The sequence below is a fragment of the Eleutherodactylus coqui genome, chromosome 4, assembly GCF_035609145.1.
Source record: "Eleutherodactylus coqui strain aEleCoq1 chromosome 4, aEleCoq1.hap1, whole genome shotgun sequence".
NCBI lineage: Eukaryota > Metazoa > Chordata > Amphibia > Anura > Eleutherodactylidae > Eleutherodactylus > Eleutherodactylus coqui.
The window spans coordinates 57526158-57552675 of record NC_089840.1 but is presented as its reverse complement, the minus strand read 5'-3'; the positions used below and the strand labels follow the sequence as shown (position 1 = coordinate 57552675).

The 26518-nt window shown below is 47.0% G+C and overlaps 1 protein-coding gene and 1 long non-coding RNA gene across 3 annotated transcripts in view; one reads left to right on the top strand and one right to left on the bottom strand.

The window, feature by feature from the left end:
- Positions 1 to 26518, top strand: part of LOC136625366 (transient receptor potential cation channel subfamily V member 1-like) — a 95583-nt gene that overhangs the window by 28867 nt on the left and 40198 nt on the right. For both annotated transcript variants that reach the window (XM_066599497.1, XM_066599496.1), the window contains exons 4-5: positions 6335 to 6487; positions 18336 to 18476. In XM_066599497.1, the coding sequence (XP_066455594.1) occupies positions 6335 to 6487; positions 18336 to 18476 (294 nt within the window). The remainder of the gene's footprint in view (positions 1 to 6334; positions 6488 to 18335; positions 18477 to 26518) is intronic.
- The window catches only part of LOC136625375 (uncharacterized), a 113361-nt gene that overhangs the window by 83507 nt on the left and 3336 nt on the right, over positions 1 to 26518 (bottom strand). The gene's annotated exons all lie outside the window — the stretch shown is intronic.

Here is a 26518-nt window from a genome sequence, read left to right as displayed (position 1 = left end):
GGTATAATATGGTATTCCAAAGTGAGCGTACCCTTTAAATGACTAAATTATTAGTAAACATTTTAATTGCAATAGCAGCAGCCATAATACTCAGCTGTAAAGTCAAACCACACACAATATGGTTCCAATCCCATCAACACCACATTATAATGACATCTGTTTGCACGTTTATTTAGAGAATTAAAAACAATCACAGAAGACGGCCGTTACTTACTGAGTAAGGAGTGCATATAGATGCATCCTCTCACCATGCAGGCAGCTGACTACCAAATGGGGGAGCGAATTACACCTGTGCGGGACACCGATAAGACAGCCACTCACACTGCCTCTTGATATAGAGGGGGTGGATGCTTGGCGTACACTCCCACACATAGTGGATACAAAGTGGCAGACCATTTTGATATATATAGTTCACCATGCAGACCACCAACCTATTAATGACGCCATAATAGTTCAGCGGGTTGCCCTGCACTTCAAACAGTAAACCACATTGGTACTGCCACCCTAGGCTCCCCCTGGAGTCTTAAAGCCACACTGCACGTGAATGATAGATAATAAATGTAAGGCATTGGTTGGATTTGGATTTAGTTGGTGCACTACATATATCAGAATGGTCTGCCACTATGTATCCACTATGTGTGGGAGTATACACCAAGCAGCCACCCCCTCCATATCAAGAGACAGTGTGAGTGGCTGTCTCATCGGTGTCCCGCACAGGTGCAATTAGCTCCCTTATTTGGTAATCAGCTACCTGCATGGTGAGAGGATGCATCTATATGCACTCCTCACTCAGTAAGTAATAGCCGTTTTCTGTGATTGTTTTTAATTCTTTTTTATTTAGAGAATAGTTTATTTGTATTTCTTCCAGAAAGTCCAAAACTTTATATTTGTTATAATTATACCATTTACAAGCAAAATAAACTTTTAAAAATTAAGGGGAAAATTTATTGAAATCGGCATTTCCAACATCGGTCTTTACCCCAGCGCATCTAATACACAAAGAGGCACCTCAGAGCCCCTACACAGATCTGACCTGGCATATATGTCTGGCATAAATTATACATAAATCTGTTGGTCTAGGATGGCCACGCCCTCTTCGTAGAAGCCACACCCACTTTTCCATAAAAGTAGAAGGCATAAAAGTAGAAATATTTTTGCGCAAGCAGGCCTTGAACAGAATTTTACAACTTTTCTATGCCAATATTCAGGCGTGAACACTTTGTAAATGTCCCTTTATGTTTTTTCGAAGTCCATAATTCAATAACTTTTGGTTATTATAACATTTCAAGCAGCTTAGTGAGACAGAGCGCGGCTTTCGCTTGAAATTAGTGTTCTTATTAAATTGCTTAGTTGATTAGGTAATTCAGTTTTCACTTCTGATTGATTTCCAGCACTTAAAGGATTATTTAAGGGCTTTTATCTGCTTTATATAACTATGCTTCCTGAAAAGACACTTGGAGTCGAAGCGCAGTCACATGAGGATGCCTCAGCTGATGCTCTGCCGTGTTTTGCAGATGATTACACTGTGTCTTACGGCTATAATAGTCTTCAAAACTGATTAGAAGCACTTCAGCAATTGATAATGAAGGTTCTGTTTTCGATTTGGACACTATTTAAGGCTAGTTTTGGATACCGTAAAATGCAGCAAATGTAACTCTATGTAGGAGTAGACAGTAGAGGATCCTGTACAAAAACAGTATATAGACCCATTGCTTCCCAATAGCTAATCTTATAGAACCCTAATAAGTTTCTCTAACGTTGCATAAGTAATTACAAGCCATAACTTATGAACTCTGCTTAAATGCAATCTAATAGAAAGTAGGAAGTTGCTGGCTGCAAGGAAGTTGATCAGTTTTAAACATAAGTTGCTGGACAGCAGGAAATGTGATAAAATTAAAAATGGCAATTACTTTTTAAATCTCCTTTTAGGTGGTAACCAATGTTTTTAATGCCATAGACCTAACGGGTAACTAAGATCTTTAAGAATGTCTGATATGTCAGTGACATGTCAGAAGTCTTTATTAATGTCACTGAGAAACATAACAGCCGCCCTTATAAATCTCCTAACCACCTGCTCACCCTTGCTATCCTGCTGCTACTTGCAGTAGGGAATATCTCTCCCAATCCTGGTCCATCCTCTATTGCTCCTATTACCCCTCACCCTTCAAGCCCAACTACTAGCCCATGCATGCCCTCCCCTGTCTCCTTTAAATGCGTACTCTGGAACTGCCAGTCAACATGCAACAAACTCTCCATCATCCATGACTTTTTCACTGTTAAATTTCTTAATCTGCTAGCTCTCACAGAAACGTGGATACAGCAGTCTGACACGGCCTACCCTGCTGCATTGTCTTACAATGGCCTGCAGTTCTCCCATACCCCAAGACCAGAAAACAGGCGAGGTGCAGGAGTAGATGCTCTTATCTCTCTACAAAGCACCTTCCAGGTCATCCCTCCGGTACCCTCACTCACCTTCCTATTGTTTGAGGTATATGTCCTATCACTTTTTCGTCCGCTGTCCATGCGAATAGCAGTTATCTACCACCCCCAGGTCTTCCTCACCTGTTTATGGATCACTTTGCCGCCTGGCTTCCCCACTTCCTATCCTGCAAAAGCCGAACCCTCACCTTAGGCAACTTTAACATCCCACACATGACCTCATATCCCCATCTGCCTCTCAGTTTCTATCGCTCACTTCCTCCCTTGGTCTCTCACAACTCACAGCCTCTCCCACTCACAGAGATGGCAATACTCTGGATCTGGTCTTCCTCAGTCTCTGTTCTGCTTCCCACTTCACTAATTCCCCTCTCCCACTAGTACCATAGCCTCCTCTCTTTCTCTGTCAAGCTTTCTAGCATTTGTTCAGACCCACCTACTGTACGTATGTACAGGAACCTTCAGGCTGCTCACACCCAAAACTTTGCTGAGTCCCTACAGTACTCTCTGTCCCCTGTCTCTCTCCTCTCCTGCCCAACTTTGTATTGCTATAAAGTCAGACTGTTGAGCAGAATTGTTATAACTATTACATAAATCAAAAGTAGTTGAAAGATTAAAAAATTGAAGTATCCAGGTCAATTACATTTTTCCTTTAGGTTATTTTACAAAAATTTAGATAGTTAAAACCTCACACAAACCAGAAGCTAGCATAATCTTCATGTTTCAGTAATATATACTTATGGCATAATGATTGCTGCTTTTGCTCACACTAATATGCAGTTATGTGAGGCTTTTACATATGTGACACTGGGGTACTCTACTCTTAAATTATGGACATCTATCCTAGGTTATGATTTAATCCAAATTCCTTCTGAACCTCAAACTAACAGTATATTGTATGAAGCACTGACCTTATATACAGTGATAGCCACATATTCCTTATATAATGTCAGTGATATACAATATACTTTATACACTTGGAAAACTGGGCAAGTAGATGCAACAAGCAAATCTTGTAGGGCTGATGCTGAATGGGGTATTCTAATGTAAGACTGAAATTAGGAAACTGTAGTATTCATGTCCATAACCAAGAAAACACATGTCAGGACCATTTTGGGTAGAGTACCTGTAATTTACTGTTCCTTATTATAAGATCTCTTTCGCATGTCACAGAAGGAAGTTCAAATAGGAAAAATTAGTAGTTAACGTTGTATCCTCCCCTTACTAAATGTCTGCCAGCAAAGCAAAGGAGGGACGTCTCTGGGGCTATTCACATCATGTTTTAGCCACCCGCAAAGTGTATATATTTTAAGACAAAAAAAGTATGAAAATGTATTGCTTGACATACCCATAGACTATAACTGGCCAAACATAGTTCAGAAATGCATACTTTGAGTATGTTTGAGCTCCCTTACATTTGTGTACATTTTGTGTTGGATAGAAAAGTATAGCATACCATTCCTTTCTGTCCCACAAAAAAATGTATGCTCAACGTATTATATATATTTACATTATTAGTCAATGGTAAGTGTATGGAAACATAAAGTTGTATGCAGGGGCACAGCTAAAAGCTCATGGGCCCGGGTGCAAAAGTCTATTTTGGGTCCCCCCAACTTCTCTTAAAGGGGTTGTCCCACGCCGAAACGGGTTTTTTTTTTTTCAACAGCCCCCCCGTTCGGCGCGAGACAAACCCGATGCAGGGGTTAAAAAAGAAAACCGGACAGTGCTTACCTGAATCCCCGCGCTCCGGTGACTTCTTACTTACCTGGTGAAGATGGCCGCCGGGATCTTCTCCCTCGGTGGACCGCAGGGCTTCTGTGCGGTCCATTGCCGATTCCAGCCTCCTGATTGGCTGGAATCGGCACGTGACGGGGCGGAGCTACACGGAGCCGCTCTCCGGCACGAGCGGCCCCATTCAGAAAAGAAGACCGGACTGCGCAAGCGCGTCTAATCCGGCGATTAGACGCTGAAAATTAGACGGCACCATGGAGACGAGGACGCTAGCAACGGAACAGGTAAGTGAATAATTTCTGATAACTTCTGTATGGCTCATAATTAATGTACAATGTACATTACAAAGTGCATTAATATGGCCATACAGAAGTGTATAGACCCACTTGCTTTCGCGGGACAATCCCTTTAACTCCTTTACACAGAGGTCTAACTTGAAGCTCCTGGGCCCAGAAGGGGGGGGGGGGGGGGGGATCTAACCTGGTAGATGCAAGATGTGTGAGCTCTGAGCCCCCGGCATTGAACTCCTAACTAGCCTAGCTATTACTTGGGCAGCACAAGATAGGGAAGTACAATCTGAAAGAGAAGGGCAGGGAGACCTCCCAGCTCCCACCAACATCAAAACAGCAGCCAGAGATGGATAAATTCTTTAAAAAGCAGAGAGAAACAGCTGCACCTCATGGTCCCAAAATGGTGCCGGCAGAGACTAATCAACTACACTTCTGAAGACTCTGAGGAGGACACTGCTACAGAGGGAGCAAATGGTACAGTTTCTCATACCATATCAAGGGAATTTCTTAGGAAGCTCCGGGGCCCCAATGCAAAATCTGTAATGGGGCCCCATCTATAATGCTTTATTTATAGTACTGGGTCCCTATATGGAGAAGACAGGCCTTATGGGCTGCCTAAGGCTCCTGGACCCGGGTGCAACCGCATCCCCTGCATCCCCTATAGTTACGCCAGTGGTTGTATCTTTCCATACATTTAACATGCACGTTTACAGATGTAAAAATGTATGAAGCATATAAATAAACAAAATTGTATATTTTTGCATACTTTCTCATATATGTCTAATGTTTACACTAAACGTACATTAAAAACATATGTGAACACCCCCTAAGTAAGTAGGCAGCACCCTGCAGGACAGGATTGGGCACAGCTTCTCCCCTGTTTGACAAACTCGACATAATTTCAACAACCACTTCATCTTAATTAGGGAGAACTGGCCGATCCCACTTCTGCTCTTTGGTCTTCATCAACTGATTAATAGTTAATTTTTTTTGTTTCAAACACAAAGTTCTGTTATATCTATATTTGCATATTTCTGGATCAAATGCTTATAATGGTGGCCTGCAGGTTTTTGTACTTTCAGTGCAATCTTGTTGAATAGGACCACAGGAGGGTGTGAATTGTGACTAGCTAATACATGTAATGACTTTACAGATAGTCCCCGACTTGTGAACATTCGATTTACGAATTTCGCAAGATGCAAACAATCTGTACAGCACAGTATAATGTAATGCTATGGCATTACATCATACTGTGCAGGTTTCGGGCAGGCTTCTATCAAGCCTGATAGAAGCCTGTCCGGTCAGATCGCGGGATACTGTGCGGTTGCTAGGCAGCCGGGGGCCTAGGGATGTCTATGCAGAGCGCCTATCAAGCCGTGCGCTTGATGGTCACTCTGTATAGGCAGCCCTGGGGCCTTTCAGGAGGTCCCCGGCTGACTAGCAACCGCACAGCGTCCCGCAATCTCATCATGGGACGCTGTACGGGCCTCCTGAACGTCGGGAGCAGGCTGTTTCTTACAGCGGGCACCCAGCGGCAGCAGTTCCAACGAGCCGCACCGCTCGTCAAAACTGTAAACACTTTAAATACCGCTGTCAGAGCAGTATTTAAAGTGTTAACAGTTCCGACAAGCGGCGCGGCTCGTCGGAACTTCTGCCGCCGGGTGCCCGCTGTAAGAACGGCCTGCTCCCGACGTTGCATGGAGCGGGATCCACCCGCGATCCCGCTACATACAACCATTTGTTCGGACTTGCGAACAAATGGACTTGTGAACAGGTTCCTGGAATGGAACTTGTTCGCAAGTAGGGGACTATCTGTACTTCTGTATTGTACAAGCATAAACTAGATACCAGACTCCATATTTCTTTTTAATATCCAGATCCTGATACTGGAAAGACATGTTTATTAAAGGCCATGTGGAATTTAAGAAACGGAAGGAATGACACCATCCCAATATTGTTGGAGGCCGCTAAGAACACTGGTCATTTGGAACAACTGGTTAACGCTGCGTATACTAACGACTATTATCATGGTAAGTGAAAGCAAAGGGAATTTATTTTAAATTTATTTTACTAAATTTTGCAATCTAATGAATAACTTTTGCAAGCACAGTGCTGCATACAGTAGGCATTGAGTGAAAGTCTTTCGATGGCTGTCAAGCAACAACTACAGCCTCAAGCTCCTGAGCTGCAAGGTTACCTCTATATCCAGGCCCCTTACATACCAAATACTATTTATAATACTGCTGTCTTCTTATGCTGTATAGGGAGCTTTGGGCCTTCTAAGGCATTAGGGTCTGGGTGCTACTGCTACCTCTGCACCCCTATAGCTATGTCCAAGGCTGCCTCTGCAGCGTGCCAGAAGGGGGCCCACCACTGAGCAGATGGCGGGAAAAACAAAGATTATTTCTTTAGCTCTACCATTTCCTCCCATGGGGGCTGCTCGGGATCCATCCAAGTTACTGCTGGGGGAGGTCATGGGAATAGTAACCAGGAGTTACCTCAATGTCCTTTGTCACTCGTGACGCCACCGTTCCATCCTCTGCAGTGAAGCTTGTCATTGAGAAATAACTTAGTCCACACACAGGTTTGACTTTTCTGAACAAAACCGTGAATGGTCGGTAATGTCCGTTTACTGAAACTTCCATAACAGTTCAACAACAGGTTGGCACAGATATAACAACAGAAGGTGGTGTGACAGGGAGGATACACCGGGCAATCCGGACAATCCACAGTCGAGTTATCTGTGTGATCCCGCTCCCGGTGACTCTCTTTTTCTCTCTCCAACTCTCTATCAGTACACAATCATTCTTCCTGTGCCTAAACATGCCAAGCAATGATCCCTCTTCCCATGCGTTACTTAGTGGTAGCACCGGTACATCCCAGACAGAGTAATCCCGGGACGCACATCAGGGAATCGTGCAGCCTCTTCCATGCTTCCACACACAAGCCGATAGGGTAGTGTCTGTGTGTGGGCAAACTCTCACAAAAGGCTCAGACTCTCTCCTCACTGCACACCTTGCAAGACTCACTTGCACTCCTCTTGCAAACACATATATATTTCACAATCACATGACATACAACATGATATATTTTCCAGACATAACCTAGACATTAACCCATTCACTGCTGCAGAGGTGCAATACACATCAAATGCATACACATAGAAGACGCTGACAACACAATTACACAGGACAAACACATTTAAGCTTATGGAGGGGCCCTGCTAACTCTGGACCACTACACCTCTAGGCTGCAACATGGATTAACAGCCGGAAATTTAGTGACAACCATTGTTGCATTGCCCTTCCTCCCTGACTGACAAATATATCCTTTAGTGTTTTGGAAGTACTTTTCTCTACAAACTCAGCACAATATTTGTCTCCAGTACCAGTTGGCCATTAGCCACCATTATGACGTGATCACATGGAGGTGTTTCTGCTCAGTCATTGTTCTACAGAATATATATAAAGTTCTTCCCTGGACAAAATCTGAAAATATGACTAATGCCTGCAGGGGAGTGAAGCAATCATCTCACTCTCAAAGCCTCACCAATGTGGTCCTGTAACACATTTGCATGCTCAGGTCTTAGGCATTGGTTGGTGTAATGCACCCAGGAACCTGGATAACTTATGACTCCCTGTATGCATAGTCCTTGCACACAGACGTGACAGTCATTTTCAACAGAGGTTCTCATGTAGCTCATAAGACCAGTTGCCCAGGAAATGAGCGTACAGGCAGTCTATAGTAGTGACCTGCTGCAAGACAATTAAACAACCCACCTCAGAGCAGAGTTGTGCAATATTATACTTAATACATAAGCATGATTAAAATTGGTGTGATAGCTAATAAAAGTTTAATACTAATCACACCTACAGAGCTTCTGTAATAATAAAAAAAGTCTATAATTATTTTGATGTTCATTCCCACGGTTTCTGCTCTCATACTGGTAATGCACCTGCCAGGCACAATTTAACAAGGTAAATTCAAGGGCATACATACCATAGAGGTAGACCATCTGGATGCTATTCGGCCCATGGAGAGAGAGGGCCCAGTGATGTTTGGTCCCATCCCCTTTTTTCCTGGTAGGCTGGAACCAGTGCAAGACTCCCCTCCCCAGAGGAACTGAATTGCTAAAAAACAAGGGCATTTGGGAATTGTCTTAAGGGTCATGGAAAGAGAGTGAAAGGAAAAACAAACACCAGACCCTTCTGTCCTGTTTGCCAAAATTCAGCCCCTTAATAAGTTGCCAATTTATTTCTTTGTTATGGAGCCTCTTTCTTCTGTGTACACCACTGTGTATTAGTTATGTCAACTGCAGTTTGTTGACCTGTACTAAAGTCTTACAATGTATCTCCTGAAATGCTTAGTATGGAAATAGCACTCTGGTTCTTTACTACCGCACATTAATCCTCAATCTTTGCCACAGCCTTGGAAAAAACAGGATATCTCATCAGTTCGAGTCCCTGTCGATCAGCTGATATTAGGCCAGCTGACATAATGGACAGAGCTGGAAACCGCCAGCTCTGCTTGTAGTGCATCTGGCTGGTTTTGTATTGAAGGCACAGTTCCCACTGAGTTCAATGGGAGCTGCACCTGCAATACCAACCAGAGCTGCTGTACTGCGGACAGAGCTGTCTGCTTCCGGCTCTGTCTATAATGAAAGCTGTGTTACAATCGTGCAGGTCTTATTCACCTTGCCTACATGAACGCAATATATTTAAGGCTGAAGGGAAGGAAATAGGAATATACACGCACAATCGGACACTGTTCACACCAAACATAAACAGAACGTGCAAACAACAAAGAGAAAACAGGGACATAGACCCTACACCAATACCAGGCAGCCAAATACTCACCAATTGTACTAAAACGCCAAGGCAGATAGGAATACAAATATATATGAGGTATCAGCTTGTGGCCAAAGTACATAAACTCATAATCCCACGTCAAGGGTCCTCATTGTCTTGTGAGTCTCTACACTAACAAGACAACTAAGCCCAGGAAAGGGAACCCTTGTAGAGATGAGCGAACGTGCTCGTTTAGGGGTGCGGTGGGGTGGAGCGGGTGGTAGCAGGGGGGGACAGGGGGGAGCTCTCTCTATCCCCCCAACTCCCTACCGCAACACCCTGCTCACCCCCGGCGCCCCTAAATCTTTTCGCCCGATTAGGCAGTTACTCGAAAAAAGCGATGCTCGATCGAGTAATTGCTCTAAACTAGCACGTTCGCTCATCTCTAAACCCTGCATACAAGCTAGGCAATCATCCCAATAAGGACAGCCGCATACTGGAACCTATGGTCGACCTGTCTTGACCTAGATAGGAATAGGCAGGAACACAAGATGAGGACAACACAACAGGTATCTGCACACCTACAGACACAGGGGAACACCAATGTAGGATATAATACACACCAGGTGTCTGCATACAAGCAGACACAGACACTGAACAAGTCATGGTTCACACCAGGTGTCAGCACACCTACAGACACAAGGGAATCCTACCAGAACCTTATGCATGCATACACACACCAAAACAGACATAGTTTAAACATCCACCCACACACGTAAGGGGCAGAGCATCAACCTATCTGACAGAGAAGGGACACGGTTTCAGACATCACCCATCTGACAGCTTAAAGCAGGGGTCCCCAACCTTTTTGGCACCAGGGACCGGCTTCAAGCAAGACCATTTTTACAAGGCCTGGCAGGGTTGGGCGGGACATGGGCGGGGCTTTGGTTATAGGGGGCAGGGTTATGAAGGGGGTTGGAGTTTAGTGCATTCTTATTTAGTTATGACATTAGAATGTCCTGGCAGTACACACATAGGGCAGTGTATAATCTCCCCCCCCCCCAGCACACACATAGGGCAGCATATAATTTATCTCCCCCCCCAGTAATAGACAGCCCCCATCCCTCAGTAATAGACAGCCCCCACCTCTCAGTAATTAGCAGCCCCTCCCCCTGTAATAAGCAGGTCTCCCCCCCCCCCAGTAATAAGCAGGTCCCCTCCCAGTAATAAGCAGGTCCCCCCCCAGTAATAAGCAGGTCCCCCCCCCCAAGTAATAGGCAGCGCCCCCCCCCAAGTAATAGGCAGCGCCCCCCCCCAAGTAATAGGCAGCCCCCCCAAGTACTAGGCGGCAGCCCCCCCCCCAGTAATAGGCAGCCTCCCCAGTAATAGGCAGCCTCCCCAGTAATAAGCAGCCCCTTCCCCTGTAATAAGTAGCCCCCACCCCACCCCAGTAATAAGCAGCCCCCCCCCAGTAAGCAATCCCCCCCAGTAAGCAATCCCCCCCCAGTAATACGCAGGTCCCCCCCCCCCCCCAGTAATAACCAGGTCCCCCCCAGTAATAACCAGCCCCCCCAGTAATAAGCAACCCCATTCCCCTGTAATAAGAACACCCCCCCAGTAATAAGCAGCCCCCCCAGTAATAAGCAGGTTCCCCCCAGTAATAAGCAGGTCCCCCCAGCCAGTAATAGGCAGCCCCCCCCCCCCAGTAATAGGCAGCCCCTTCCCCTGTAATAAGTAGCCCCCCCCCCAGTAAGCAACCCCTCCAGTAATAAGCAGCCCCCCCCCAGTAATAGGCAGCCCCTTCCCCTGTAATAAGTAGCCCCCCCCCCAGTAATAACCAGCCCCCCCCCCCAGTAATAAGCAGCCCCTTCCCCTGTAATAAGTAGACCTCCCCCCAGTAATAAGCACACCCCCTCCCCCCCCAGTAATAAGCAGGTCCCCCCTGTAATAAGCAGGTCCCCCAGTAGTAAGTAGCCCCCCAGTAATAGGCAGCCCCTTCCCCTGTAATAAGTACCCCCCCCCAGTAATAGGCAGCCCCTTCCCCTGTAATAAGTAGCCCCCAGTAATAACCAGCCCCCCCAGTAATAGGCAGCCCCTTCCCCTGTAATAAGTAGCCCCCAGTAATAACCAGCCCTCCCAGTAATTGGCAGCCCCCCAACCCATATACTTACCTCCTCCCTGCTGTCGCTCTCTGTCTGCTTGCCCTGACGTCAGCCCGGAACGCTTCCTCCCCGAGTCCTCTCCTGCGGAACTAATGAGCAGGGGATCGGGGAAGAGTATCCTGGCTGCACAGACGTCAGTGTGTGCGCCGGCATCAGCGCGATTACCAGCGGGGAGCTGCGGCGCCCCCGCTGGTAATCGCTTCGGTGGTCAGCGGCGTCGGCACGCCGCGGGACACATAGCACAAGGCAGCGGGCCGGATTCGGCCCGCGGGCCTTGTGTTTAGAGTAAAAGTTCCCAGCGGTGCCGCGGACCGGCGCTAAACACCCAACGGCCCGGCCCCGATCCGCGGCCCGGCGGTTGGGGACCCCTGCTCTATCGTAATAACCCAGAATCTGCTAATAAATATATGAAAAATGGTTTCGTAAACTAGACAACTCCTTTATGGATTGAACAACTTAATGTAAATGTGTGAGTTCACCCGAGACCAGTTAGTTATCTTTGTCTCACATCTATGAGACCCCATAGAAAGTCATCTCTTGATTTCAGATAATAGAAGGGATACTGGAATTTCTACAGTAGACATCTCTTTGCCATGTGCATCCATAGAGCATATAATTTTGGGGTTGTCCATCCAGACCTTAAAGTGGCAAGACATAAAATTGATTTTAAGGGAATCTATGTCAGACTGATTGGAACCGGGATAACATCCCAGCATCAGCCCTGATCCACATAGCGCATGCTTAGTGTCGTTTGGCACTGGGTGTCGACATGAGCACTTCTGTGCAGGTGTGTGGAGGGATTGGTTAGCTACATTACTTCCAGCTCCTCTTCGTGGAAGAAACTGGTTATACTCCTTCTAAGGAGTATCTAATCAAGTTGGCAGCTCCCATCCTGCTCCATGAGCAGATAAGTCTGCTTGGCATTCTGGAGGACACCCTGGGGTGTTACAACACCTTTCTCCATAATGTTTTGGTATTGTGTTCCATTTTGTTCACTGTGTGCTAGTTTCCATCCATGTCTTATTCCTTGTTATTCACTGCAGCAAATAGCATCCCTATTTTTCCTTCTATGGAAAGTCAGGGACTTCACAGGTCCTTAGCATGGGGTTGCCTTCATCAGGACAGGTGCTCTACTTTTAGATAGGGTCTCATTGCATTAGCAGTTTAGGTTCAGATTTTCTATTTCTCCACTTTTTCGTTTCCTTATAAATAGTTTTTTCTCCATTTTTATATATTCCTCATATATCCGTCCTTTTAAGGACATCAGATTACACCTGATTCGGACTGGGTGTTTTCCGCCCAACTTGAAAGTAACATAGGCAGGGAAATCTTATTCTTCGCTACATTTGAATTTGTGAATATTTTCAAGTTGTTAAGAAAACAATTCTTTCAAGTGGATGGGTTAGTAGATGAAAATCAATCCCAGAAATGGAAAAAAACATCATTTCTTATTAATACATTTGAAAGCATTTCTTCTAATGCCTTTATACTTAACGGTTCCCAATCATAATACATTAATGGCAATTATGCTTTGCTAATGTTGTTTGTGGATAGACTGAGGTAAGAGAAACACAGATTCATCTGCTAATCACTAAATGCTCTGTTACGGCTTTGTGGATTTATTTGCAGAAGCTCTTCTGGCAATTCACATACTGATTAAAGTTTAAATGTTCCAGCATAGGGAAGGGGCATCTGCTAGCTCTATGGCCAATGTAATCTCTTGTGTGAGAAATATACAATATGTTATTCCAAATGTAAGTTTTTTTATCAGAATACAACTTTATAGTTTTTTTATACACTTTTTTTTTAATAAAGTACACCTTTAATATAGAGTTCATTTAATGCCTTTTTATGGCATAGAGCTTGTCAAGCTATTCAATGTTACTGACCACTAATTTCCATCTTTAGAAGGTGCACAAAAGTTGATGCTCTATTCATACGCTTCCGAATAAACCTGCATGAAATAAAGACTGGCAGACTTCAAAATCCATAGTATGCTCATTATTGGGACAGATTACACACTGAAAAGCAGGGGATTAGCTCTATTAAAGCTTATTGAAGCTAATCCATATGAGTATCCATATGTCAATCTTGGCACTTGTAAATTTATTCTGCGGATTATCTTTTAAATTCTTGGCGGATTTCCCTAGCGCAAATCCTCCTTGTGTGAACATACCCTAAAAGATGAAAGTAAAGGCACTTAAAGGTAATGTTTATGTCTAGGCCAGAGGTCCGTAACCTTCTGCACCTCATGAGCAACACTGAACCTTGAGTGATGCATTCAATGGATAGAATAAGAAAATAACCTTTTAGGCTAGACCTAGACATCACCACTGGCATACAGCTAGGGGTCACAGGGGTTGCAACTGCAGCAGGGCTCCTGCGCTGAGGAGGCCCAGAGGCCCCCGCCATATACAAAATGCACATTGAGTGCATTACTGGCTGGTCGCACTGCTAGCCGCGTGATTGGTGCAGCCGACAGGGTGTGGTTGTGGGAGGAGGAAAGAGGGAGACAAGAGGAGGGGAGGTAGATCCCACAGATCGGCACTCAGAGAGGGGAGGGTTGTTACCTGGGGAGCTGGCAGCCAATTACAGGCTGCAGACTCCCATGGCATGCAGTCCTTCTACTGAGAGACTGCACTTGTGAGTGGTCATAACTGCAGTCTATCAGTGCACTGCTGGACAGCGATTACCAGAGGCTCCGACAGAGGGTCTAGATCCCTTCTCTACTTATCCCTGTAGCATTATCCGGACAGTCTGTAAATGAAAGTCCAGGATGACCTGTGGTCAGCATAGCAACGCGGATCACATGAGCAACTCCTGTTAGTCCCCACAGGGATGAGGGGAAGCCCCGAAGTTTCCGTTCATCTCCCGGGGGTTCGCTTAATCACCATTGGCACTAACAGGAGTTTATAGTGGAACATTTAAAATGTGCTTCTGGGCAGCAAGTTTTAAATGCCCCGCTGTAAGCAGTGGGGAATTCCTCCAGGCCCAATGCAGCGGGGGCCATCAGATGACTCCCTCAACCTCTCTCCCCAGCATTGGGTTCCCTAAGGGATTTCCCTATAGCGGGAAAAGAGGGGGGCAGGGTTAGAGAGCTTCCCTGAAAGTGGGGGTGGGGCTAGAGGGATCCACCCTCTAGCTCTGCTCCTCTAGCCCTTTTCCTCTCAACTTGCTATGGGGGAATCCCTGGGAGACGCCCTCTAGTACTGCCCCTCTCTGCGCTATGGGGATATCCCTTGGGGATCTCCTGTAGCCCAGCCCCATCTCTATGTTATTGGGAAATCCCTCAGGGATCCCCATAGCCCTGCTCTCTCTCCTTGCTATGGGGATAACCCTAGGGGACACCCATAGCCCTGCTCTCTCTCTACCTGCTACGGGGAAATCCTGAAGCCCCATGGGGCTACATCTCTCTCTCTCTTCCTGGAGCAGCTGCACTTTTTTTAAGCAACATACCGCTCTAGTGAATGATCAATTTTCACGTGCATGAAGCTTGGGCCTTCTGAGCTGAAACAAATACCAATTTGCATGATTTTTAGTGCAGTTTAGCCACGATTTTTTGATGTGCCTATTCTGCGCTTAAACCAAGCTTGTGTGAAAGAGCCCTAAAGCGAATTTCACACAGGCGAGTGTAATATTGGGCCGTAAAACTCGGCCCGATATCACGCTCGCCAACGTGCAATGTGAGGTGTTTTTGTGTTAAAACCAGCTCACATCACATCAAGGAAATAGCGATGCTTTAGGCACGGCGGAATATCGCTGAATTTTTTCCCATTGTTTTCAATGAGTAAGCCTTGCATCACATTGCACTCGTGTTCACCTCATATGCGATGTTGTGTCGCCCCATTAAAAAAATTGAACAAGGGAACACGCAAGGATAGGACATGCTGCAATATTTTCCTGTGATGCAGGAAAAAAAAAAATCGCCCATGTGTGTGAATCCATTGAAAAGACTTTGTGCGAGATTTGTGCGTCTCGCCCGTGTGAAAGCAGTCTAAGGGACTACAAACTGATTTTCATATAGTCCAGGAAATGAGTCATGTTTGAAAGCTTACCCCAAGGGGCTAGTGCATGTATCTAAATTAGTTTTGCAGCTGTAGTTAGCACGGTTTAGATATGGGTATGGGTGAGGAGGGGGACCCAGCAGAACTTTTGCACCCGGGCCCCTGAGCCTTTAGTTACAGCCCTGGACATTACCTTTGGGCGCAACACATGTCACATAGCCAGAGATGGCAATTTGGCCCTGCCATATCCTAACCTAAAGTAAGTGAATACAGTTGGTTGCAATTCACAACATACCATGATCTGGCAGTCACAAAAAATTCATCAGGTTTGTTTCTGACGATTCCTCAGTCTATATGGAGGACATAGATCATGCAGATGCTCAGCTTATTCATCCTATGGAGTAAAAAAGTATGTCCCTTTTGAATGATTACAAGTAAAAATCTTGAAACACATGAAGAATTCCTACAGAAGGTATATTGGAAATTCACCCCTTTTTCCTAAGAGGAGGAAATGGGATATAATAATAAAATACCAAGTACTCACCTGTTAGATCTCCCAGGCATTACAGTGCCACGCTCCGCTCCCGCTCGTCTGGCTTTGTTTACCTGGGTGCAGCGATAATATGACACCTACAACACATGACCTCATCAGTAGCCAATGACTGGCATTAGTGACACAGCTGTCCATGGGTTGTATCTGGTATTGCAGCCCAGTTCTCAGTCAATGGGGCTGTGCTGTACTATCACATATAGCTGATAGACAGGTGTGCTGCTGTTCCTTGAAGAAAGTAGCCTTTTTTCTAACCCTATATACATCTTTTAAATATATATCTTTATAATGTAATGTCCTAAGTATTTTAAAATGTGAGTATCTTTAAGTAATTAAGTTGTATAAGTCTGTTGAGACATTGTCTGGTCGTTAGCCAAAGCATTGTGATGCTGTTTAAGCCAAGAAAATAAATGCATACAACTGATTTTTCTCTTTCAATACATTTACTAAAAAGAACCTTGGGAGACATAAAGACACGAAAATATTGTTGTGATATCAATAATGCATGTAAATATTAGCAATCAAAGATTAGATTGTCCATAGAGACCTGAAAGTTACCTTAAAGAGAAAGACTTCATGCTCGTAGTCAGGGGCGTAGCTAAAGGCTCATGGGCCCGGGTGCAAAAGTTTATCTTGGGGCCCCCCAACTTCTCTTAAACTCTTAACCAGAGGCGTAACTTGATGCTTCTGGGACTCAAAGCAAAACCTGTAACAGGGACGTCAACTATAATGCTTTATCCTGGGCCTGGGTGCAACCGCATCCCCTGCATCCCCTATAGTTACACCAGTGCTCGTGGTTATATTACATCTCTGTGCTTCAAGTTGTACAAAGCCATAACATTGTAGCCAAAGTAGTCTATTTGGCCAACCTCCGTATGCCACCAATTCTATAAAGAGGCATACAGAATTTTCTTAATGTCATATTCATATTGACTCTACCCAGAAGAAATGATGCCATACTCTAAGAATCCTATGGGATACGTATTGTCAGAGTAGAGCATGTGGATCTGTTCAGCCTCAGAACTGATTTGACTTGGGGCTAGATGTAGGGCCAGGATCTGATCTTCTCTGTCGGGACCCCTAGACTGTTACCTAGAAATAGTCTCAGTTAAGAATCAGCTGATGGATTTGGTCAGGTTTTCCGTAATGCAGAACAGAAGTGAGTAGACAAGGATGTAGTTGTAGAACTGAGCTGTAGTCGGGGTAGGTAAAATACTTATGCAATGAAGATTGGGCCAAGGGTCAAGGCAGAGGGTAATAACAAGGCAAGTAAAACAAACACATGCCTCAGCACTCATACACATTTAATGTCTGAATAAAATTGCACAACTGTTGTTTATACTAACAGCATAAAATTGCATATTTTGATCAAAGCATGTGGGCCCATCCGCCATGTACAAGTGAACCATATAGGACTGGTACTTAGTTTAAAAAAGCAATTCTCTTTTGGCCAAAGGCCTTCAATGGACTCAGGGAAAGCTGGACACGTGGCTATATATTTTAATTAAGCCACGTGGGATAGTTTGATGAATGGAGTGCAAGATAAAAGTGAGGGCAGCCACAGCTTCACCAATGCACCAATTAAATACAGACAAAAATATGAAGAATTCTACAGAATAGGTATTGCTTTTAGGGGAAAATATCTATTATATATTGCCTTACAGTGGCACCACAAAATGGCCCATAAAGGTGCTAGAGGTCCATAGTACAAAGCCATAAAGGACTGCATGTTGCCATACAGGCTCTGTACATGTGGCTTTTCCATGTAAATGAAATACAAAGGTCCAGATTTGTTACGACCAGTGTTATATTTTTCTTACCTTGCTTTGATGTGGTCACGTTTGGTCTTGGCTACATTAAATTATGTGTATATTCATAAATGAGAAGACTATAAAATAATTTCCCCAGTATCTTACAATCATCTTGCTATTGGATCTTTTAGCCTTTTGGAGGACCATGGTGGTAGTCAAAGTGTTTTCACTAGATTCAAGATACTGTTTCCTTTACGAACTCTTTTTCCTGGCCGTGGGTTAGTATAGATGCAGCTCACCCAGGCACTTAACTAGGGATGGTGAGAGAGGTGTAACTTGAAGCTCCTGGGCCCCAACGCAAAACCTGTAACAGGGCCCCCAACTATAATGCTTTATTCATAGTACTAGGCTCCCTATATGGAGAAGAGATGACTTATGGGCCCCCTAAGGCTTCTGGGCCGGGATGCAACTGCATCCCCTGCATCCCCTATAGTTATGCCCCTGCCATTAAAAAAAACTTTCTAGTATTATAAATAGCACATGGAGCTTTAATTTACCCCTCTGAACTCACCTTAAACTTACTTATTTGTAATACCTCATCTAATTTCCCCTTTGTCTCCACAGGACAGACCGCACTTCACATAGCAATCGAAAGGAGAAATTTTCCCTTAGTGAAGCTTTTGATGGAAAACGAGGCAAATGTACACGCATGTGCAGATGGGCTGTTTTTCCAGCAGAAAAAGAGAGGCTGCAGTTTCTACTTTGGTAAGTTTTTCCAAACCAATAAATCAAATTGATAACCACGTGTAGTATAAGATAATAAAAAAAAACCGTTTGGTACGGTGTTAGCCAGTAGAACAAAATGTGATTGTTCTCAGTGACAGAAACCAAGTAATCTCGTAGATATGATACCTTTTAATGGCTAACAAAAATTCATGATCTTATAGCGGGCTTTCGGACCTCTCAGGGTCCTTCATCAAGGCATAATGAAATAGATCCGAAGGGGTATATATATATATATATATATATATATATATATATATATATATATACACATACACACATACTTATGACAAGGCATTATTGAGATGAGCGAGCACCAAAATGCTCGGGTGCTCGTTACTCGGGACGAAATTATCGCAATGCTCGAGGGTTCGTTTCGAGTAACGAACCCCATTGAAGTCAATGGGCGACCGGAGCATTTTTGTATTTCGCCGATGCTCGCTAAGGTTTCCTTGTGTGAAAATCTGGGCAATTCAAGAAAGTGATGGGAAAGACACAGCAACGGATAGGGCAGGCGAGGGGCTGCATGTTGGGCTGCATCTCAAGTTCACAGGTCCCACTATTAAGCCACAATAGCGGCAAGAGTGGGCCCCCCCCCTCCCAAAAACTTTTACTTCTGAAAAGCCCTCATTAGCATGGCATACCTTAGCTAAGCACCACACTACCTCCAACAAAGCACCATCACTGCCTGCATGACACTCCACTGCCACTTCTCCTGTGTTACATGCTACCCAACCGCCCCCCCTCCCCCCCACAGCGCACACCAAAGTGTCCCTGCGCAGCCTTCAGCTGCCCTAATGCCTCACCACCCTCATGTCTATTTAGAAGTGCGTCTGCCATGAGGAGGAACCGCAGGCACACACTGCAGAGGTTGGCACGGCTAGGCAGCGACCCTCTTTAAAAGGGGCGGGGCGATAGCCCACAATGCTGTACAGAAGCAATGAGAAATAGAATCCTGTGCCACCGCCATCAGGAGCTGCACACGTGGGCATAGCAATGGGGAACCTATGTGTCACACACTATTCATTCTGTCAAGGTGTCTCTGCATGCCCCAGTCAGACTGGGGTTCTTTACAAGTGGACACAGATGCATTTATAATTCCCTGTGGACCCACAGCATGGGTGGGTGCCAGGAAGCCACCGGCGGTACATAGAAATATCCCATTGCATTGCCCAACACAGCTGAGGTAGTAATGTCGTGCTTAATGCAGGTGGGCTTCGGCCCACACTGCATGCCCCAGTCTGACTGGGGTTCTTTTCAAGTGTACAGATGTAGTAAAAACTCCGTGTGCACCTACAGCATGGGTGGGTGCCAGGAAGCCACCGGCGGTACATAGAAATATCCCATTGCATTGCCCAACACAGCTGAGGTAGTAATGTCGTGCTTAATGCAGGTGGGCTTCGGCCCACACTGCATGCCCCAGTCAGACTGGGGTTCTTTTCAAGTGTACAGATGTAGTAAAAACTCCGTGTGCACCTACAGCATGGGTGGGTGCCAGGAAGCCACCGGCGGTACATAGAAATATCCCATTGCATTGCCCAACACAGCTGAGGTAGTAATGTCGTGCTTAATGCAGGTGGGCTAAAAATTTATTTGATTACACTGTAGGCGAGGGCCCACAAAAATTGCTGTATCAACAGTACTAATGTACCTGAAAAAAATTGGCCATGGCCAACCAAGAGGGCAGGTGAAACCCATTAATCGCTTTGGTTAATGTGGCTTAAGTGGTAACTAGGCCTGGAGGCAGCCCAGTTTAACGAAAAATTGGTTCAAGTTAAAGTTCCAACGCTTTTCAGAGCATTGAAACATCTAAAAATTGTTTAGAAAAATTATGAGTGAGCGTTGTGGCCCTAAGAAAAATTGCCCGTTCAGCGTGATTACGTGAGGTTTCAGGAGGAGGAGCAGGAGGAGGAGGAGGAATATTAGACACAGATTGATGAAGCAGAAATGTCCCCGTTTTGGATGGTGAGAGAGAACGTAGCTTCCATCCGCGGGTGCAGCCTACGTATTGCTTACGTATCGCTGCTGTCCGCTGGTGGAGAAGAGAAGTCTGGGGAAATCCAGGCTTTGTTCATCTTGATGAGTGTTAGCCTCTCGGCACTGTCGGTTGACAGGCGGGTACGCTTATCTGTGATGATTCCCCCAGCCGCACTAAACACCCTCTCCGACAAGACGCTAGCCGCAGGACAAGCAAGCACCTCCAGGGCATACAGCGCTAGTTCAGGCCACGTGTCCAGCTTCGACACCCAGTAGTTGTAGGGGGCAGAGGCGTCACCGAGGATGGTCGTGCGATCGGCTACGTACTCCCTCACCATCCTTTTACAGTGCTCCCGCCGACTCAGCCTTGACTGGGGAGCGGTGACACAGTCTTGCTGGGGAGCCATAAAGCTGGCCAGGCCCTTAAAAACTGTTGCACTGTCTGGGCTGTACATGCTGCTCGATCTACGCACCTCCCCTGCTACAGGGCCCTCGGAACTGCGCCTTCTGCCACTAGCGCTGTCGGATGGGAATTTTACCATCAGCTTGTCCGCCAGGGTCCTGTGGTATAGCAACACTCTCGAACCCCTTTCCTCTTCGGGAATGAGACTGGGAAGGTTCTCCTTATAGCGTGGGTCGAGCAGTGTGTACACCCAGTAATCCGTAGTGGCCAGAATGCGTTGAATGCGAGGGTCACGAGAAAGGCATCCTAACATGAAGTCAGCCATGTGTGCCAGGGTACCTGTACGCAACACATGGCTGTCCGCACTAGGAAGATCACTTTCAGGATCCTCCTCCTCCTCCTCCTCAGGCCATACACGCTGAAATGATGACAGGCAAGCAGCATGGGTACCGTCAGCAGTGGGCCAAGCTGTCTCTTCCCCCTCCTCCTCATCCTCCTCATCCTCCTCCTCCTCCTCCTGAACGCGCTGAGATATAGACAGGAGGGTGCTCTGACTATCCAGCGACATACTGTCTTCCCCCGGCTCTGTTTCCGAGCGCAAAGCGGCTGCCTTTATGGTTTGCAGGGAACTTCTCAAGATGCATAGCAGAGGAATGGTGACGCTAATGATTGCAGCATCGCCGCTCACCACCTGGGTAGACTGCTCAAAGTTTCCAAGGACCTGGCAGATGTCTGCCAACCAGGCCCACTCTTCTGAAAAGAATTGAGGAGGCTGACTCCCACTGCGCCGCCCATGTTGGAGTTGGTATTCCACTATAGCTCTACGCTGCTCATAGAGCCTAGCCAACATGTGGAGCGTAGAGTTCCACCGTGTGGGCACGTCGCACAGCAGTCGGTGCACTGGCAGATTAAAGCGATGTTGCAGGGAGCGCAGGGTGGCAGCGTCCGTGTGGGACTTGCGGAAATGTGCGCAGAGCCGGCGCACCTTTACGAGCAGGTCTGACAAGCGTGGGTAGCTTTTCAGAAAGCGCTGAACCACCAAATTAAAGACATGGGCCAGGCATGGCACGTGCGTGAGGCTGCCGAGCTGCAGAGCCGCCACCAGGTTACGGCCGTTGTCACACACGACCATGCCCGGTTGGAGGCTCAGCGGCGCAAGCCAACGGTCGGTCTGCTCTGTCAGACCCTGCAGCAGTTCGTGGGCCGTGTGCCTCCTATCTCCTAAGCTGAGTAGTTTCAGCACGGCCTGCTGACGCTTGCCCACCGCTGTGCTGCCACGCCGCGCGACACCGACTGCTGGCGACGTCCTGCTGCTGCTGACACATCTAGATTGCGAGACAGAGGTTGAGGAGGAGGAGGAGGGTGCTTTAGTGGAAGAAGCATACACCGCCGCAGATACCACCACCGAGCTGGGGCCCGCAATTCTGGGGGTGGGTAGGACGTGAGCGGTCCCAGGCTCTGACTCTGTCCCAGCCTCCACTAAATTCACCCAATGTGCCGTCAGGGAGATGTAGTGGCCCTGCCCGCCTGTGCTTGTCCACGTGTCCGTAGTTAAGTGGACCTTGCCACTAACCGCATTGGTGAGGGTGTGTACAATGTTGCGGGAGACGTGGTCGTGCAGGGCTGGGACGGCACATCGGGAAAAGTAGTGGCGACTGGGAACAGAGTAGCGCGGGGCCGCCGCCGCCATCATAGCTTTGAAGGACTCCGTTTCCACAACCCTATACGGCAGCATCTCAAGGCTGATAAATTTGGCTATGTGGACGGTTAACGATTGAGCGTGCGGGTGCGTGGTGGCGTACTTGCGCTTGCGCTCCAACACTTGCGCTAGCAACGGCTGGACTGTGCGGTGCGAGACATTGGTGGATGGGGCCGAGGACAGCGGAGGTGAGGCTGTGGGTGCAGGCCATGAGACGGTTGTGCCTGTGTCCTGAGAGGGAGGTTGGATCTCAGTGGCAGGTTGGGGCACAGGGGGAGAGGCAGCGGTGCAAACCGGAGGCGGTGAATGGCCTTCGTCCCACCTTGTGGGGTGCTTGGCCATCATATGTCTGCGCATGCTGGTGGTGGTGAGGCTGTTGGTGGTGGCTCCCTGGCTGATCTTGGCGCGACAAAGGTTGCACACCACTGTTCGTCGGTCGTCAGGCGTCTCTGTGAAAAACTGCCAGACCTTAGAGCACCTCGGCCTCTGCAGGGTGGCATGGCGCGAGGGTGTGCTTTGGGAAACACTTGGTGGATTATTCGGTCTGGCCCTGCCTCTACCCCTGGCCACCGCACTGCCTCTTGCAACCTGCCCTGCTGATGCCCTTGCCTCCCCCTCTGAAGACCTGTCCTGAGTAGGCGTTGCACACCAGGTGGGGTCAGTCACCTCATCGTCCTGCTGCTCTTCCTCCGAATCCTCTGTGCACTGCTCCCTTGGACTTACTGCCCTTACTACTACCTCACTGCAAGACAACTGTGTCTCATCGTCATCGTCCTCCTCACCCACAGAAAGTTCTTGAGACAGTTGGCGGAAGTCCCCAGCCTCTTCCCCCGGACCCCGGGAACTTTCGAATGGTTGGGCATCAGTGACGATAAACTCCTCTGGTGGGAGAGGAACCACTGCTGCCCAATCTAAGCAGGGGCCCGAGAACAGTTCCTGGGAGTGTTCCCGCTCCTGAGCAGGTGTCATTGTAGTGGAGTGAGGAGGCTGGGAGGAAGGAGGAGCAGCAGACAGAGGATTCGGATTTGCAGCACTGGACGGCGCAGAACTGTGGGTGGATGATAGCTTGCTGGAAGCACTTTCTGCCATCCAGGACAGGACCTGCTCACACTGCTCATTTTCTAATAAAGGTCTCCCGCGTGGACCCATTAATTGGGCGATGAATGTGGGGACGCCAGAAACGTGCCTCTCTCCTAATCGCGCAGCAGTCGGCTGCGACACACCTGGATCAGGAGCTCGGCCTGTGCCCACACCCTCACTTGGCCCTCCGCGTCCTCGGCCACGTCCACGTCCTCTAGGCTTACCCCTACCCCTCAGCATGCTGTATTACCAGTGATTTGATTTCCCAGGCAGGAAATAAATTGGCGCAAGCCTGCAGGCCAAATATAATGTTTTCGCTTTTTTGCAAAGGGAAGACCCCACTGCGTATATTCAATGAACAAGAAGTTTAATATCTGTGGTGTGGCCCTCAAAAAGTGTCACACAACTATAGTGTAGCAGAGTTATTAACTCTAGCAGAGCAGGTATTTGCCAGTCAGGAAAGACAATGGCGCTAGGCTGCAGTAAAGCGTAGCTGGTTGCGTCTGATTTTTGTACGTTGTACACGCAGCACACACGTACACGGAGACCTTAGGACTGACACAGGCAGGCAAAATATAATTTTTGTCCTTTTTAGCAAAGGGAAGACCCCACTGCGTGTATTCAATGAATAATAAATGTCTTCTGGCCCTGCCTACACAATTCTATCCCTGTAGTATTAATGCCGGGTGCAATGGTCTGCACAGCCGGTTTTGAGAAAAAAAAAAATAAATACAACACTGCTAACAGCAGCCTGGACAGTACTGCACACGGATAGAAGTGGCCCTAGAAAGGACCGTTGGGGTTCTTGAAGCCTACACTAACTCCTAACACTCTCACTGCCTAACCCCCACTTCTGTCCCTATTGCTGGGCGCAATGCTCTGCAGATCCAATTTTGGACAAAAAAAAATAAAAAATACTGTGCTAACACAGTACTGCACACTAGTAGATGTGGCCCTGAGAAGGGCCGTTGGGGTTCTTGAAGCCTACACTGACTCCTAACGCTCTCCCTACAGCAGCACCAGCAGCAGCACTTTCCCTCAGCTAAGTCACAAGGCATGTGTGGCGAGCCGCGGGAGGGGCCGATTTTTATACTCGGGTGACATCTGATCGCCCCAGCCACTCACAGCAGGGGGGTGGTATAGGGCTTGAACGTCACAGGGGGAAGTTGTAATGCCTTCCCTGTCTTTCAATTGGCCAGAAAAGCGCGCTAACGTCTCAGAGAGGAAGCTGAAGGTAACCGGAACACCGCGTGGTGCTCGTTACGAGTAACGAGCATCCCGAACACCCTAATATTCGCACGAATGTCAAGCTCGGACGAGTACGTTCGCTCATCTCTAGCAAAGATATGGATGTGATTTATTTGCACTTAAAACAATGCCACAACAGGATGAATAGAGAAATAAATACTTAAATAGTACACTGATAAAGATGTGAAGGTTTTATGGTCCCTGAATTAGGCCTCATGTCCACGGGCATGCACAGTTTCCAAGTGTGGATACCGCAGCGGTTTCCACCTATGCCCGCACCTATGAGGCCTAAAAAGACATTTTTTACCTGTCCGGCTGCCGTGCGGGTCTTCTCCGTCGCAGCCAGATCTTCTTTATCCTACAAGGTGGATGTGTCTGGGTGTGCCGGTCTGCATGCTGGACGCATGTGCAGTGCATTTTTTTTTCAAAATCTCCTGCTTTCCCTTGCATCCGTGTCACATCCACAGTGTCAGCTGTGGGTGTGCCATGGATCGGACTACTTCTATTGACTTCAATGGAAGCCGTCCGTGCGGGAATCCACAGAAAATGGAGCATGCTGCATTTTTTTTTCCTGCGCATGCGATCCGCATGCCAGGAAAACATGACATCTGCATGCTTTTAATTGTTTTGCGGATGTCCATGCATCCCCATGGACGGTTTGATTTGCGGATCTCCCGCACGGGTACCCTGCGTGGATTCCACAAATCAAATCTGCCCGTGGACATTGCGCCTTAGTGTTAGGGGGTCACCAGGCCAGCAGTTTTTAATGCAAAATAGCTCTCCTCCAGAAAGAAGAAAACTCTCTTGCTAATGCCGCCTAAATATAGTTATTTTTTTAAAATCAATGTCTGACCCATTGTAGAGAATTGAAACATGACTCGAGTAATCAAACAAAACAGAGATACCTACCGGTTAGTTTGGGAAAGTAAAGTAATAAACAGAATGTGTGGGTTACATAACCTAAAGAAATCATCAAAATTAGGCTTATCTAGTTAAAAAAAGACAACTGAAGGGTGACCTAATAAATAGATGTGTTAGCACAATTGCCGTTTGCATTGGCATGCTAATGAAAAACAAAAACGCAACTTGCCACAACTACATTAATTGCATAGCACAGTCCCCATTTAAAATGAATGGTATTACCCCCTACCTAACTCACACTCCTCAAGCCCAACTGCTAGCCCATGCATACCCTCTCCTGACCCCTTTAAATGTGCACTCTGGAACTGCCAGTCAGCATTGAAATAAGTAAAGAATCTGCCCTTTTATCACTGTAGACACGCTAAAAATGCTCACTGTTGCCTTCATGCACTCTTGGCTTGATTATTGCAACTCGCTGCTGATCGGCCTCCCCCGCACCAGACTCTACCCCCTCCAATCCATCCTGAATGTGGCAGCCAGGCTCATCTTCCTGTTCAGCCACTACTCAGACGCCTCTGCCCTGTGCCGGTCACTGCACTGGCTGCCCGTTAAATACAGAATTCAATTTAAACTCAATACCTTCATCTATAAAGCTCTCCTAAGCGCCAGGCCGCCCTACATTACGTTAATGAAATCAGACTGAGTGCCCCTTTAATTCGAACCTCTCATTCCCGCCTCCAAGACTTCTCCAGAGCA